The sequence below is a fragment of the Oryctolagus cuniculus genome, chromosome 17 (genome assembly GCF_051225735.1).
Source record: "Oryctolagus cuniculus isolate XC-2025 breed Fujian yellow rabbit chromosome 17, ASM5122573v1, whole genome shotgun sequence".
In the NCBI taxonomy this organism is placed as follows: domain Eukaryota; kingdom Metazoa; phylum Chordata; class Mammalia; order Lagomorpha; family Leporidae; genus Oryctolagus; species Oryctolagus cuniculus.
The window spans coordinates 1,075,179-1,090,509 of record NC_142883.1 but is presented as its reverse complement, the minus strand read 5'-3'; the positions used below and the strand labels follow the sequence as shown (position 1 = coordinate 1,090,509).

At 72.1% G+C, this 15,331-nt stretch overlaps 2 protein-coding genes across 6 annotated transcripts; one reads left to right on the top strand and one right to left on the bottom strand.

Annotated features, from left to right (window-relative positions):
- Window positions 1-641: 641 nt before the first annotated feature.
- On the bottom strand, window positions 642-3,353 carry ARL16 (ARF like GTPase 16). 2 transcript variants are annotated; one of them, XM_070060155.2, is made up of 5 exons: window positions 3,203-3,353; window positions 3,058-3,116; window positions 2,029-2,142; window positions 1,716-1,801; window positions 642-1,486 (listed from the first exon to the last, which is right to left on the bottom strand). In XM_070060155.2, the coding sequence occupies exons 1-5, from the start codon at window positions 3,261-3,263 to the stop codon at window positions 1,315-1,317; spliced, it is 492 nt and encodes a 163-aa protein (XP_069916256.1). In that variant the 5' UTR covers window positions 3,264-3,353; the 3' UTR covers window positions 642-1,314. The 2 variants fall into 2 exon arrangements, with proteins under 2 accessions (XP_069916256.1, XP_069916257.1); XM_070060156.2 differs by having other exon boundaries at window positions 1,716-1,831; window positions 3,203-3,342.
- Window positions 3,354-3,451: 98 nt separating this feature from the next.
- On the top strand, window positions 3,452-14,774 carry HGS (hepatocyte growth factor-regulated tyrosine kinase substrate). 4 transcript variants are annotated; one of them, XM_070060151.2, is made up of 22 exons: window positions 3,452-3,610; window positions 4,511-4,595; window positions 4,698-4,773; window positions 4,986-5,078; window positions 6,347-6,470; window positions 7,399-7,451; window positions 7,672-7,740; window positions 8,142-8,266; window positions 9,846-9,924; window positions 10,002-10,100; window positions 10,694-10,783; window positions 11,378-11,416; window positions 11,490-11,633; window positions 11,722-11,781; window positions 12,189-12,399; window positions 12,491-12,663; window positions 12,912-13,052; window positions 13,220-13,397; window positions 13,791-13,924; window positions 14,000-14,122; window positions 14,213-14,299; window positions 14,404-14,774. In XM_070060151.2, the coding sequence occupies exons 1-22, from the start codon at window positions 3,574-3,576 to the stop codon at window positions 14,482-14,484; spliced, it is 2,301 nt and encodes a 766-aa protein (XP_069916252.1). In that variant the 5' UTR covers window positions 3,452-3,573; the 3' UTR covers window positions 14,485-14,774. The 4 variants fall into 4 exon arrangements, with proteins under 4 accessions (XP_069916252.1, XP_089174707.1, XP_069916251.1 ...); XM_089318581.1 differs by having other exon boundaries at window positions 12,186-12,399; XM_070060150.2 differs by having other exon boundaries at window positions 10,688-10,783.
- Window positions 14,775-15,331: the final 557 nt, after the last annotated feature.

Sequence of the window (15,331 nt, the reverse complement as noted above, 5' to 3'; positions counted from 1 at the left end):
CACCCTGGCCTTCTCATACCACCACACACCCCCAGCAAAGCAGACGACTGGGACCTGAAGGGTTGAGGCCCTGGGCCCAGTGCGCCGGCATTCCACGTGGGTGCTGGTTACAGGCCCGAGTGCCGCGCTTCTGATCCAGCTCTGCTGTGGTCTGAGAAGGCAGTAGAAGACCCCCACGTGCTTGGGCCCCTGCACCTGTGTGGGAGACCTGGCAGAGGCTCCTGGCTTCTGATCAGCACGGCTCCAACTATTGTAGCCATCTGGGGAGTGAACCAGCGGATGGAAGATCTCTCTGCCTCTGTCACTCACCTAACAGTATTTATTCGAAAGGCAGAGTGACAGCAAGAGAGAGGGGTGTCCTCCATCCTCCAGTTTGTTCCCCAGATGGCTGCAACGACCAGGGCTGGGCCAATGCAAAGCCAGGAGCTTCTTCCAGGTCTCCCACGCGGGTGCAGGGCCCAGCACTTGGCCATCCTCTACCTGCCTTACCGGCCACAGCAGAGAGCTGGATCGGGAGGGGAGTAGCCAGGACTGGAACCAGCACCCATACGGGATGCCGGCACTGCAGGCGGCAGCTTTACCCACTACACCACAGCCCCAGTAAATAGGTATTAAAAAGCAAACGCAGGGGCAGCCTGAGCTACAACGTCCACTGGTTTATTTCCTAAATCCTTACAACAGCCAGGGCTGGGCCAGGCAAAAGCCGAGAGCCAGAAACCGGGTCTCCCACGCGGGTGCACGGCCACCTCCCCGGCCTGCTGGCGCTCGAGCCAGAGCTGGGTGCTGCAGCCGAGTGCTCTGGAGTGGGAGGGGCACCCCAGCCACCAGGCCAAGGGCGCAGCTTCAGGAAACTGGCCTGGCCCGGGAGCTCCTCGCCCACTGCCGGGCGCCCGCAGGTGTGGCTGTCCCTGGCTTTGCTGAGGGACGTCCTCCTGACAGACCTCGGGAAGGAGTGGACACGGAACTGCTGGAAGCCAGGACGGCAGTGGGGGCCGCCTGCCCCGGACGGCTTCGCCCCGGGAGCAGCCGACCTTGCCGACGCCTGGACTTCGCACTCGGCCCCGAGTGGGGACAGCCTGTTTCCAAGGCTCTGGGTCCCCATCAGCCGCTGGGTGCACAGGCCACCTCTGCTCTCTGCCCACCCAGGGGACCACTCACCCGCAGGCGCCTCAGGCCGACAGAATGCCGGGCCGGCCAGGGCAGCAAGCACTGGGACAGGCCGGGCTCCTCCCCCAGCCCCAGGCACGGTCTCAGGAACACAGGCCAGATGTCAGCAGTCTCCTGCTGCCTCAGTTTACCCGTCCCTGGGCTACGTCAGCTGCTGGCTCCGTGGGTGTCCTGGAGCCAGTGCAGCACCTGCGCCAGGCCAGTGCCTTTCCGGGCGCTGATTTCCGCGGTGGAGACGTTCTGCCTGGCGTGAGCGAGGATGTCTGGAAGCCTCATCAGCGACCTGATCTCCTCCATGCTCATGTAGCAGGGCAGGTCGCTGCGGGAACACACCGCCCCGTCAGGCCGGGCAGCCCCGGGGCCCGCTCCCCGCCCGGGGCACGCCTGCCCCGCGCACCCGTGCTGCCCCGCTCCCGGGTACACCTGCCCCGCGCACCCCGTGCTGCCCCGCTCCCGGGCACGCCTGCCCCGCGCACCCCGTGCTGCCCCCGCTCCCCGCCCCGCCCCCCCGCCCGGGGCAGCCCCGCTGCCCGCTCCCAGGCCCGCACATCTTATTGAACAGGATCAGGACGGACGCTTCCGCGAGCTGCTCTGCAGAAAGGAGGCCCAGGAGCTGCACGCAGGCCGCGGAGAGCTGGGTGGGGTTGGAGGCGTCCACCATGAACTGAGGAGGAACAGAGCCCTGGGACCTCGCCCAGCACCGCAGGCCCGGCCCAGGGCGGCAGGGCGAGACGCCATCAGCCACAGCCGCCGACCACGAAGGGAACAGGCAGGGGGAGTCGGTTCTCCGCGGAGGAGCTGGCCGGTGCCCGTCCCCTGGACCGCTACGCCAGCGGGGGAGTGGGAGGGCGCGGGACCCACCAGCAGACAACGGCAGTTTCCGTAGTAACTGGACCAGATGGGGCCCATGCACCCGCCCAGCTCCCGGATGGTGATTCTCCGCTGGACCACGATGTCCGTCAGGTTGGTGCCCACCTGCGGGAACCATGACGCAGAGGTTGTGAACTCCCGGAGGGCAGTGCGTGCCCACCTGAGGGCCGGGGCCCAGACGCTCCCCCGGGGCGACCAGGGAGGGGTCTCGGGAGGCAGTGCGTGCCCATCTGCGGGCCGGGGCCCAGACGCTCCCCCGGGGGCGACCAGGGAGGGGGCCTCAGGAGAGAGCGGTGCGTGCCCACCTGCTGGCGGGGGCCCAGACGCTCCCCCAGGGGCGACCAGGGAGGGGTCTCGGGAGGCAGTGCGTGCCCATCTGCGGGCCGGGGCCCAGACGCTCCCCCGGGGGCGACCAGGGAGGGGTCTCGGAGGGCGGTGCGTGCCCATCTGCGGGCCGGGGCCCAGACGCTCCCCCAGGGGCGACCAGGGAGGGGTCTCGGAGGGCGGTGCGTGCCCACCTGCGGGCCGGGGCCCAGACGCTCCCCCGGGGGCGACCAGGGAGGGGGTCTCGGGAGGGCAGTGCGTGCCCACCTGCGGGCCGGGGCCCAGACGCTCCCCCGGGGCGACCAGGGAGGGGTCTCGGGAGGCAGTGCGTGCCCATCTGCGGGCCGGGGCCCAGACGCTCCCCCGGGGGCGACCAGGGAGGGGTCTCGGGAGGCAGTGCGTGCCCACCTGCGGGCCGGGGCCCAGACGCTCCCCCGGGGCGACCAGGGAGGGGTCTCGGGAGGGCGGTGCGTGCCCACCTGCGGGCCGGGGCCCAGACGCTCCCCCGGGGGCGACCAGGGAGGGGGTCTCGGGAGGGCAGTGCGTGCCCACCTGCGGGCCGGGGCCCAGGGAGAGGGGTCTCGGGAGGGCGGCAGGCGGCCGTGCGTCGGGCGAGTTCAGGGACACGCTGGCGGCCGCACCCGCCTCCGCACAGGTCACCCCCTCCGGTCGCGCCTGCGGGAGTCCGACACCTACCGTGGGCTGGGTCGGCGGAGGCGCCCCCACGTCGCCCTTCGCGTCCTGGGAGCTCAACTGTGCGGAGCGGTCAAGGACCAGAGCCCCACGGACGGCGTCCCCACCCCAGCCCCCCAGGGCCCCTCGCGCCGCCCGGGAAGGATATTCTGCAGCCGTTTCACCAACAGCGTCTTCCCGACGCCCGACGCCCCCAGCAGCAGACACATCCCGGACCCCGGGCCCCTAGGCACCCGCCGCTCGGCGCCCACACGCAGGGCCCACCCCCTGCCCCTCTCATTGGCTAAGCCTCTCTTCCAGAGTGCTCATTGGTTCTTTGGACTCACCACCGCGGCGGCCGCGGTCCAATAGACGCACGGCGTCAAGGGACGGGCGTTAAGTCCCGCCTCCTCGCGAGTCTCGGCCGGAGCGGCGAGCTGCGCGTGCGCGCGCTGGAGGGGAAGGCGGAAGCGGAAGTCGGGGGGCGCGCCAGCTCGGAGCGGAGGAGCGTCCGCGGCGTCGGTCCGGGTCGGGGTCGCCATGGGGCGAGGCGGCGGCACCTTCGAGCGTCTCCTAGGTAACGCACCGCGCCCGCCCCCGGGCCGCCCGGCGCTGCCGGGGGCGCTGTCAGCGCGTCCTGCGGCCCCGGCCGCCCCTGGGTCCCCGGGTGTGGCCGCCTCCAGGGCCGGCGTCCGTGAGGGCCGCGCAGGACCCCGGCGTCGCGGGGCCCGCGGGCGGGTCGCCGGGGCGGGCGGGCGGCAGTTCCCCGGGAGCAGCCGCGCTGGCCGAGGGCGCCAGGTCCTGAGTCCCGGACGCCGTGGCCGGCGCTGTCGGAGCCGCCGGGGCGCTGCTGTCACGGCGAAGGTCGGGCCCGCACGTCCTCGCCGGGGCCTGCGGAGCCGCCCTGGGCGCTGCTCCCGCGGCCGGGCCCCGGCGCGGGAAGGCGCTGGCCAGGAGTTCAGTGGACGTTCCCCGGCCGTCCCTGCGCCGGGGTCGCGTGGTCTGCCGCAAGGCCAGCCGTCGCCCCGGACGCTCCGGGTAGTGCCTCGGCCGCCCAGGGCTCTGTCCCCGTGGTCCTGAGTCGGTGCGGAGGGCGCACCTGGTAGGCCACTGCCGCTCCGGGGGCTGGGACACGGTGGCCCCGCGGGAGTCGGATCTGCCTTCGTCCCCAGAGCGCTCAGGCAGGGTGGCCGTCCACGGAGCCCGCGGCCGGGACGCGAGGGAGCCGTGTTTCAGGGTGAGCCCTGGCTCGCTCCGGGACACGCCGTGGGGCCGGGCCAGCGGCCTCCCCTTGGCCCCCTGGCTCGTGAGGGCGTGGTTAGTCCACGGGCGCTGCACGGCACCGGGGGCCCCAGCGCCTCTGCGGCTGTCGGTGCATGTCGGGGCTGGCCCTGGTCTCCCACTGCGTCCAAAGGCCTGGCTGGGGAGGCTGCCCAGGGCCCCGGGGGCCAGCGCTTATGTGGCCTGTGTCCCTCAGACAAGGCGACCAGCCAGCTGCTGCTGGAGACCGACTGGGAGTCCATCCTGCAGATCTGCGACCTGATCCGCCAGGGCGACACACAGTGAGTGAGGGGCTGGGCCCCCGGCCTGGATCCCCCTGGGCCCTCGGCCCTCTCCCTAGGCCGTCTGTCCGTCTGCCCTCACCACATCCTTCTCTCCTGCAGAGCGAAGTATGCGGTGAATTCCATCAAGAAGAAAGTCAATGACAAGAACCCACATGTGGCCTTGTACGCTCTGGAGGTAACTCCGCCCCCAGCTTCTGTCCCTGGCCCCACCCACAGCCTGAGGCAGCCTTGCCCCTTGCTGGGCAGGCCCGTGCCCCTGTGCTGTCCCCTGTCCCCGGGCGGGGACCCCCTGGCAGACGCTATGCTGCAGGCCCCTCCGTGGCCCATCCAGGAGGAGGAGGGGTTCCCGCCCTGACTGGCCTGGACCCTCCCCTCCTGGGTCTGCAGGTCATGGAGTCGGTGGTGAAGAACTGTGGGCAGACGGTGCATGACGAGGTGGCCAACAAGCAGACCATGGAGGAGCTGAAGGAGCTGCTGAAGGTAGCCCGGGCGGGGCCGGTCCTGGCAGAGGGGCACGGAGGAGACCCCGTCCTCCTGGGCTCCGGGCGGGGCCGGTCCCGGCAGAGGGGCACGGAGGAGACCCCGTCCCCCTGGGCTCCGGGCGGGGCCGGTCCCGGCAGAGGGGCACGGAGGAGACCCCCGTCCTGGGCTCCCGGCAGAGGGGCACGGAGGAGACCCCGTCCCCCTGGGCTCCCGGCAGAGGGGCACGGAGGAGACCCCGTCCCCCTGGGCTCCGGGCAGAGGGGCACGGAGGAGACCCCGTCCTGGGCTCCGGGGGGTTTGGAAGCAGGACTCAGAGCTGAGTCTGGGACAGGGGCTGGGGAGGTGCGGGCAGTCCCCGTGGGGGGCGGCTGGGGCGGGGGTGTGAGCAGGCGCCCGAGGGGAGGCTCCGGGGGCAGAGCAGTCAGGGCCTCAGGCCAGGTGACAGCTGTGAGCTCGGGTGTGTCGGGGTCAGGAGGGAGGAGAGCAGACCAAGGAGCCGGGGGGTCACCCAGGTCCACAGGAGGTGGGGCCCAGGGCACCTGCAGGGGTTCTGCCAGAGTGAGGCTGCCCTCCCTGCTCCGGCACCCAAGGCCTGGGCCCCGGTCCTGCTGGACACTGTCCTGGGCCAGGCTCACGCGGGCTCGTCGGAGGCCTTCACTGGTGCCCTGGGTGTTTCCTGCTGTGTTCTGGTTGCACTAAGGGGAGCCTCGGGCCCAGCCCATCCTTGTGTTCTGGTCAAGCGCAAGGCTCGTGCCCAGGAGGGGTTGTGCTAGCGAAGGGGCGGGAATTGCGGGAGAGAACAAGGACCCCGGGGCAGGAGCTGTCCTGGTGTCCCCTTGAAGCAGCTCTCGTCCCGTGCTGTCCTCAGCGTCGGGCGTGGACAGTCTCAGTCCTGGACACGTGGTGGGCTGCACCAGGCCTGGGGGAGCTGTGGGAGCAGCCACCCTCCTGCCCCTGCCAGCTGTCACTGGGAAAGTGGACGTGGTCAGGCCTGGCTGGCCCTGCGAGATTGGAGCCAGTGGGAGCAGGGGACCCCCAGACTGGTCAGGACCGGTCAGGCCTGGTCAGGCCTGGTTGAGAACAAAGGCAGCAGGCGCCTGTGGTTCCTCGGCTGCCAGGGTTCAGCGGCGCCGCGGCCCTGGATGGCGCCAAGCCCGCCTGAGCCCCCATCCCCGGGGAGCCCCTGCTCAGGACGGGGGCCTGGCCGGCCACTGCTTCGCCCAGGTCAGCTGCGGCCCTGCCCAGCTCCTCCCACTGCTCTGCAGAGACAGGTGGAGGTGAGCGTCCGGAACAAGATCCTGTACCTGATCCAGGCCTGGGCGCACGCCTTCCGGAACGAGCCCAAGTACAAGGTGGTGCAGGACACCTACCAGATCATGAAGGTGGAGGGTGAGTCGCAGGGCCCGGGTGTGGCCCCTAGGAGCCCGGGGGCTGCCTGGCCAGGCAGTCAAACCTGATAGGCACAGCGTTGGGATGAGGGGCTGTCTGGTACTGCCAGGTGACTGGGGGTGGGAGCCAGGACCTGGGAGAGCCCACGGGGGGGAGGCCTCGCACCCTGTGTGGCAAATGAGCTGACTGGAGTCAGGGCTCGAGGGGGTGTGGCCTAGGGTGAGTGCCGGAAGGTGCCTGGGCACCAGGAGCTCGAGAGGGAGGAGCCTGTATCCCGGCGGCCAGTGCCGAGCCCCTGGCGCAGCAGAGAGGGGTCCAGCGCCCGCCGGTGCCTCCTGAGCTGCAGGCCAGGGCTCCGTGAGGCACTCACTGGTGGGCTCAGGCCAGGCCGTGGCAGCTGAGGTGCATCTCAGGGCCCCTCTGCCTTCCTGGCAGGTGGGATTTGGAGGAGAGGTGGATGCAGGCTGAGCCTGGAGGTGTTTGCTTGGGGCCAGGCAGTAGCTGAGGGGCGGGGCCGGGGCTCTCTCTGCAGACAAGGCCTTCACGCCGCAGCTTGGCCTTGAGAGGGGCCCGGCGGGTGTCAGGGCCTGTGTGAGGTGCCACGAGGTGCACAGGCTGCCCCCAGCCCGGATGCCAGGCTGGGTGTGGGATGTGCTCGTGTCCACACTCCTGGAGACAGGCTTTTCAGAGGAGGCCGCGCCCCCGAGAGCACCCGGAACCCATTTCCGAGAGCGAGGGGCCGGTGAAGCCCCCAGCGGCAGGTCTGCCACCAGCAGGGGCAGCGTCTGAGGGGCAGAGCCTCAGGGCCTGGCACACGCTCGCTGGGGCTGTGGTCGCCACCGCGTCCACCTCTATGGGGTGGAGACGCCCGGGGCTAGGAAGGGACAGCAAGGCAGACCCAGCGCGGACCCTGGCCTCCTCCCCCCAGGACACGTCTTCCCGGAGTTCAAGGAGAGCGACGCCATGTTTGCCGCCGAGAGAGTGAGTGCAGGGCGGCCCGGGGCTGGCTCGCGGGGTGGGGTGAGCTGCTGTCCAGAGCTCGGTGTGCACGTGGCAACATGGGCAAGGGGCCTTTGGGCCGTGGCGACGGGTGCACGTGCGCAGATATGGACACGGCCCTCCGATGGCGGGAAGTCCTGACCCCGGAGCGGGGAGCTGGGGGTGAGGGGCCCGTGTGGTTCTGACGCTGCCCACTCCCCAGGCCCCTGACTGGGTGGACGCCGAGGAATGCCACCGGTGCAGGGTGCAGTTTGGGGTGGTGACCCGCAAGGTGAGTGCCCGCCCCGTGGCCTCTGAGGCCACTGCCCGTCAGCCTGGCCCGTCCCCCGCAGCCACACTCGAGTCCTGAGGAGGGCGGTGCCCTCGGCCAAAGTCGGCCTGGTGGCCCTGCCCCGGGCAGGCTCTGCGTCACCTGTGTGGGGGTCCCAGGGTCCTGGCCAGGCTGCTGGTCTTTGCACGGCCCGGTTCTCAGGCTGTGAATGTGCGGCCCGCGGGGTCTGCTGCTCCACGCCTCTCTGGGTGGCCCTGGCGCAGGCGTTTCGGGGACCTCCCCTTTTAATTCTTTGCCCGACGTGGGAAGCGTCCTGTTCCCCCCAGCCTCAGTGATGTCCAGGGGCTTGTGGGTGGGCGGGTGCTGGGGTGACCCCGCCTGCCCGACCCCGTCTCTCGCAGCACCACTGCCGGGCGTGCGGGCAGATCTTCTGTGGGAAGTGCTCTTCCAAGTACTCCACCATCCCCAAGTTCGGCATCGAGAAGGAGGTGCGCGTGTGCGAGCCCTGCTACGAGCAGCTGAACAAGTGAGTGCCGGGCGCCTGCCTCCTGCGCATGCTCCCCGTGGGCGGGCCGTGCCCGGCGCCTGTCCTCCTGCGCTCCCCGTGGGCGGGACGTGCCCCGGCCTCCTCCCTGCGCATGCTCCCTGTGGTCAGGACGTGCCCCGGGCGCCTGTCTCCCTGCGCACGCTCCCCGTGGGCGGGACGTGCCCCGGGCTCCATCTGCGCTCCCTGTAGGCAGGGAAGCCAGGTGAGGAGCCCTGTGCACAGCGCCGTGTGGCACGTGCTCCGCCACCCGGTGCTCACGCGTGAGCCCCCGAGTCTGCTGTGCCGTGAGTGTGGGAGCGATCACGGCCTCACGTCCCTATACCCGGCGCTGCTTCGTGAGCACCAGTGTGCACGGCGTCCGTGTCAGCTTCCTGTTGTCCCAGGGGAGTCCTTGGTGGCACTCTGTCGGACGTGGGGCGTGGCGTGGTCCTGTCTGCAGGCCTGGCTGGCTGTGTGGGCTGTTCCCTGGGGCCGGGGCTCGGGCTGTGCGCCTCTGGTGGACGCCCGTCCTCTCAGAGTGTCCCTCCCTGGGGGTGGGGACCGCGGTCTCAGTTCAGGGGTGCGTGGAGAATGCCTCTCCTCTCCCTGGTTCTGTGCACGAGGCCCACGTGTGGCCGTGCGCGCCCCGTGCCGCAGCCCACGCTACTCTACTCGGTGGTGCGCGCCCCGTGCCGCAGCCCACGCTACTCTACTCGGTGGTGCGCGCCCCGTGCCGCAGCCCCACGCTACTCGGTGGTGCGCGCCCCGTGCCGCAGCCCACGCTACTCTACTCGGTGGTGCGCGCCCCGTGCCGCAGCCCACGCTACTCTACTCGGTGGTGCGCGCCCCGTGCCGCAGCCCCACGCTACTCTACTCGGTGGTGCGCGCCCCGTGCCGCAGCCCCACGCTACTCGGTGGTGCGGCTGCACTTCTGCCCGCCGGCTCCTCCCTCTGCCGTCCAGCCTGCCGGCTTCAGCACAGTGCTTTCTTAGCACAGCGGAAAGCTCCTCGAAGCGGGAGGGGTCGGGCTTTCTTTGTTTACCGGGGAGACAAAGCGGCACTCCCGTCTGCTCCCCAAACGCCGACCGCAGCCAGGGTTGGGCCAAAGCCAGGCGCTGGGAACTTGGTCCAGGTCTCCCGCGTGGGTGCTGGGGAGGCAAGTGTCGGAGCCTCACGTGCTGCTCCCGGGGTGCGCGTCAGGCGCCACACCAGACACCTGTGCTGGTGGAAACGTTGGAGCTGGTGCCCCTGAGCCGGCACCCCCGCAGGCCCTCTGTGTGGTCCTCCTGGGTCCTTGTCTGCGGCTGACAGGGTCGCACAGAGGGCTCTGGGGTCAGGGTCCCAGGTGACGGTGGAGGGCCAGCCTCCACTCCTGCCGCCCGGCCAGGCGGGGCTTGAGTCTGCTCCTGCGAGAGGGGCCGTAGCTCTGCTCAGCGGCCCAGGCCTGTGCCGGCTGTGGGTCCGAGTCCCTGGTGCCCCTGGAGTGCGGCTCTCCCTTGGTGTGGACGGGGAGGGGCGCGGGCAGGGTCGAGAGGTTTGGGAGGAGCAGGGCCGCTCACCTGCCGCCTCTTGTTCCCAGGAAAGCAGAAGGGAAGGCGGCCGCCCCCACGGAGCTGCCCCCGGAGTACCTGACCAGCCCCCTGTCGCAGCAGTCCCAGGTACCCGCCCCCCGCGGCCCGCGGGCACCTCTCCCTCAGGCAGGGCCCCGCTCACCAGCCCTCCCGCCCGCCCGCAGCTGCCGCCGAAGCGGGACGAGACGGCTCTGCAGGAGGAGGAGGAGCTGCAGCTGGCTCTGGCCCTGTCACAGTCGGAGGCCGAGGAGAAGGAGCGACTGGTGAGCTGGGCCCGGCCCGAGGGGCAGCCTGGGCTCTCACGGCCGGGGGGCTGGGGCCCGAGGGGCAGCCTGGGCTCTCACGGCCGGGGGGCTGGGGCCCGAGGGGCAGCCTGGGCTCTCACGGCCGGGGGGCTGGGGCCCGGCCCGAGGGGCAGCCTGGGCTCTCACACGGCCGGGGGGCTGGGGCCCGAGGGGCAGCCTGGGCTCTCACACGGCCGGGGGGCTGGGGCCCGGCCCGAGGGGCAGCCTGGGCTCTCACACGGCCGGGGGGACCAGGCCTGAGGGGCAGCCTGGGCTCTCACACGGCCGGGGGGCTGGGGCCCGAGGGGCAGCCTGGGCTCTCACACGGCCGGGGGGACCAGGCCTGAGGGGCAGCCTGGGCTCTCACACGGCCGGGGGGACCAGGCCCGAGGGGCAGCCTGGGCTCTCACACGGCCGGGGGGACCAGGCCCGAGGGGCAGCCTGGGCTCCCATGCAGCAGGGGGGGCTGGGGGAGGCACGCCTGGGTTTGGGGTGGGCTGCGGTGTGAGGTGGGCTCCCCCTCGTGCTGCGCCCGGCCTTTCCCCAGTGACCTCCTGGTTCCGCAGAGACAGAAGTCCAGCTACACCGCGTACCCCAAGGCAGAGCCCACGCCTGTGGCCTCCTCGGCACCGCCCGCTGGCAGCCTGTACTCTTCTCCCGTGGTGAGCGTGCCCCCGCCTCAGGCCACGGAATGGTGGGAGCGCTGCTGACCTGGGCCTCCCCTGAGCGAAGTGGCCTTGCCATGTGGGCAGATGGCCAGGGTGGCCTGGGCTGCAGCCCCCACGGCCCTCAGCGGGCGCTAGGACACCGGCCAGGCTGAGGGTCCAGGTGGTGAGCCCCGTCCTCCACACCTTCCCGTCCGTATGGCTAAAGGCCTTTCTGGGAGGCCCTCCTGGTCTCCCTGGCCGGCCCTGACTGGGGTCAGGGCGCCTTCTGCTTTGTGGACAGTGGGGTGGGGTGGAAGACTGACAGTGGGAGCTCTGTGGGGCTGTGGAAGGCCCGGGCTGCAGCGGGGGCCTGCGGGCAGAGCTGGTGGGATGCCTGGGCTGGGCAGGGGTCCTGTGGGCTGCTACCCGGGTGCCTGTGACAACAGGAGTGTGACACGTGAGGGGCAGTGGGTCCCCTGAGCAGGCTGGCAGGCACCCAGGCCGTGGGATCCGCCGCCCCTGGACACCAGCGGGGCCTCCCCAAGTGACTACTGAGGCCAGCTCCCTGCTGCCTGCACCTGTGACCCCAGACTGCCCTTGTCTTCCCAGAACTCCTCAGCGCCTCTGGCTGAGGACATGGACCCTGAGGTAAGGGGCCTGGCCGGGGGGCTGTCCTTGCCGCCTCCTGGCCACACGAGTGACCTCAGCTCTTCGTGAGCAGCTTGCCCGGTACCTGAACCGCAACTACTGGGAGAAGAAGCAGGAGGAGGCCCGGCGGAGCCCCACGCCCTCCGCGCCTGTGCCCCTGGCGGAGCCGGCCGCCCAGCCCGGGGAGGGGCACGCGGCCCCCGCCGGCGTGGGGGAGGTGAGGGCGCCGCCCTGCACCGCGTGGCTCAGGCTTGTGGTCTGAGGAGGCCGGGCAGTGAGTCCCTCGCAACCCCGGTCTCTTGCAGACGACCCTCCCAGAGACAGACCCGCAGCCTGTGCCGGCCTCCGGGGGCCCCTTCAGCGAGGTAGGCGGGGGTCCCTCCCAGCCGCCCGTCGCATGGGGTGCCAGACACACAGCACAGTGTGTCCTGAGCGAGGGCTCTGGCCCTGCCGGGCCCTGTACCTCGGGGGTGGGCTGTGGGCCGGAGCTCTGTCCACACCGTGTGCTCCCAGACACGGCAGAGCAGCCCGGAGCCCAGCCCCGCCCCTGCCCCAGGAGTTCACAGCCGTCCCGGCGTCTGGGCTTTGCTGTGCCTGGGAGGCCAGCCTGGGCGCAGGGCAGAGGGCCGTCCAGCCGGCTCCGTCAGCCCGGGCTCTGGGCCTGGGTCGTAGCTCCGACGCACACGGCCAGCTCGCGGAGCTGATGGGAGCGCCAGGCTCCCTGTCCTGCAGGCCGGGGGCTGGCGGCGCTCACGGGCCCCGTGTCCAGCAGCAGTACCAGAACGGGGAGTCGGAGCAGAGCCACGAGCAGCTCCTCAAGGCCCTGCAGAACGCGGTCAGCACCTTCGTGAACCGCATGAAGAGCAACCACATGCGGGGCCGCAGCATCACCAACGACTCGGCCGTGCTGTCGCTGTTCCAGTCCATCAACAGCACCCACCCCCAGCTGCTGGAGCTGCTCAACCAGCTGGACGAGCGCAGGCGTGCGTCCCCCCCCCCCCCCCGCCACGGCGGGCTGGGCCTGGCCGGTGCCCGCCGGGCCGCCGCGCTCAGGCCGCTCTGCCTGCCCCGCAGTGTACTACGAGGGGCTGCAGGACAAGCTGGCGCAGATCCGGGACGCGCGGGGGGCCCTGAGCGCCCTGCGGGAGGAGCACCGGGAGAAGCTGCGCAGGGCGGCCGAGGAGGCCGAGCGCCAGCGCCAGATCCAGCTGGCGCAGAAGCTGGAGATCATGCGGCAGAAGAAGCAGGTGCGGCGGGCGTGCGGGCGTGCGGGGCGGCAGAAGAAGCAGGTGCGGCGGGCGGGCGTGCGGGGCGGCAGAAGCAGGTGCGGCGGGCGGGCAGGCGGCAGAAGCAGGTGCGGCGGGCGGGCGGGCGTGCGGGGCGGCAGAAGCAGGTGCGGTGGGCGGGCGGGCGTGCGGGGCGGCAGAAGCAGGTGCGGCGGGCGGGCGGGGTGGGCGGCGCGGGCCCCGCGGCTGACCTGGCCTCGCCCCTGCAGGAGTACCTGGAGGTGCAGCGGCAGCTGGCCATCCAGCGCCTGCAGGAGCAGGAGAAGGAGCGGCAGCTGCGCCTGGAGCAGCAGAAGCAGACAGTGCAGATGCGGGCCCAGATGCCCGCCTTCCCCCTGCCCTACGCCCAGGCACGCGGCCCACCCACCCCCGCCTCCCCCTGCCCTACGCCCAGGCACCCTGCTCACCCTACCCCACCCCACCCCCGCCTCCCCCTGCCCTACGCCCAGGCACGCGGCCCACCCCACCCCACCCTGGGCAGAACACCGGCCCTCACAGCCCTCTCCTCTGTCCCCAGCTCCAGGCTGTGCCTGCTGCGGCCGGGGGCGTGCTCTACCAGCCGTCCGGCCCGGCCAGCTTCCCCGGCACCTTCAGCCCAGCAGGCTCCGTGGAGGGCTCCCCCATGCACGGCGTGTACATGAGCCAGCCGGCTCCAGCTGCCGGCCCCTACCCCAGCATGCCCGGGGCTGCGGCAGGTAACACTGGGCGGGGGTCTCCAGCCAAGACGGCCCAGAGCTGTAGCCTGATCCGAAGACACGACGGGAGTGGTCTAAGCACCTCCCAAATCCCCCAGATGGCGTTTTCTCCCACGCACACACCGGGGCCAGCCCTGCCCCTGCCGGCCCCCAGGCCTGGTGCACCGCTGCCCCCTGCTCCCCCTCTAGAATGTTCCTCACTTCACGGCGGAGAGTCCCCAGAGCCCTGGCCTGTCGGACCGCGGGCTCAGCCAGGCTGTGCGCGCGGGCGGCGTCTGCCGTGTTCAGAGCCGCGCACGCCGGCCGGCCCTCGCTCCAGCGTTTCTGCTGCTCTGCCTGAACCCCCGTGCCGGGCACTGGCCACTCACTGCCGCATCTGCTGCTTTGTTCCAGATGCCAGCATGGTGAGCGCCTACATGTACCCAGCCGGCGCCACCGGGGCCCAGGCGGCACCCCAGGCGCAGGCCGGGCCCACCGCCAGCCCCGCCTACTCATCCTACCAGCCCACGCCCACCCCAGGCTACCAGGTACAGGGCGAGGGCCAGGCCGCTCCCGCGGGCGCGCGCCCAGCCGCTGTGCCCTTACACGCCTCTTCCCCACAGAACGTGGCCTCCCAGGCCCCGCAGAGCCTCCCGGCCATGCCCCAGCCGCCCGCACAGTCGAGCACCCTGGGCTACCTGGGGAGCCAGTCCGTGTCCGTGGGCTACCAGCCGTACGGCATGCAGGTGAGGCCGGGCCGGCGGGCCGGGGGCCGGCGCTGGGAGGGCCCGGTGTCCGGCCAGGGGGCCACTCAGCGGCCGGCCTCTCCCCCACAGAACCTCATGAGCGCGCTCCCTGGCCAGGACGCGGCTGTGCCGCCCCAGCAGCCCTACGTGGCCGGGCAGCAGCCCGCGTACCAGCAGGTGAGCCCCCCACGGGCCCTCCGCAGCACGCGCTGCAGCCTCCCGCGGGCCTCGTGGGCGGACGGGCCGGGCAGGCAGCATGGCCGCATCTGCTCTCCCCGCAGCCGCCCCCCGTGGCCCCGCAGCCGCCCGCACAGGGGCCGCCCGTGCAGGGCAGCGAAGCCCAGCTCATCTCCTTCGACTGACCCTGGAGTAGCCACAGCGCACGCGGACGCCGAGCCCCGCCCCGCCCCCGCTTCAGGTCCTGAGTCGTCTCTGGCTTCTCTCCCCGGGCCGGGCCTCGGGGAGGGCGGGTGGGAGGGAAGACCCCTCCCCAGGGAGAGCCCGCCGCCCCGTGGGTCAGGTGGCCACGCGGACTCTGCCGGGCGTCTCCCGGCCCCGCCACAGCCGGGGGCGGCGGCTCAGGGTCTCCACTCCCGCTTCCCAGCGCCCCCTCCCCTGCAGCGCCACCGCGGTAATAAAGGAATTCCAGAGAGCGCCGAGTGCGAGTGCGTGCGGGGCGCGTGCGGGCCGGGGTCCCCGACGGAGTGTCTGGGGCGGGGCAGTCACAGGAAAGTGGATTTCGGAAGCGCAGGGCCCAGGTTGCGGGTCTTCGGGCGGGAACCCGCAGTGCACGGGGCGGGCGTGGGCCTCGGCGCACGGGAGCTGGCAGGAGCCTCCCGCGCCCCTGCGGGGGCCGGGCACGCAGCCCAGCCAGCGGCTTAGCCCGCAACCCCCCGCTCCCTGCGTGCAGGTGCAGGCGTCCGCGCCAGCTCTGCCACGCAGGACTGCGGTCCCCCGAGGGAAATGGGCCGCTTCATGTGGCCTGAGTGGGCGTGGCCACGCGGGCAGAGGCGGGCCAGGGCTCCGGGCACCCCGCGCACCCACACCTCTTGGTGACCCCATCCCCGCACTGACAGGCTGCGGGGCGGCGGAGAGAGGCGCCCCCGCCGCAGCAGGGGGCGGGCACCGCCACAGCCCAGGCGCGGGGCGCCGACGCTTCCGTCAGTGCCGCAAGGACCCGCCTGCGCCTGCGCCTGCGCCTGCGCCATG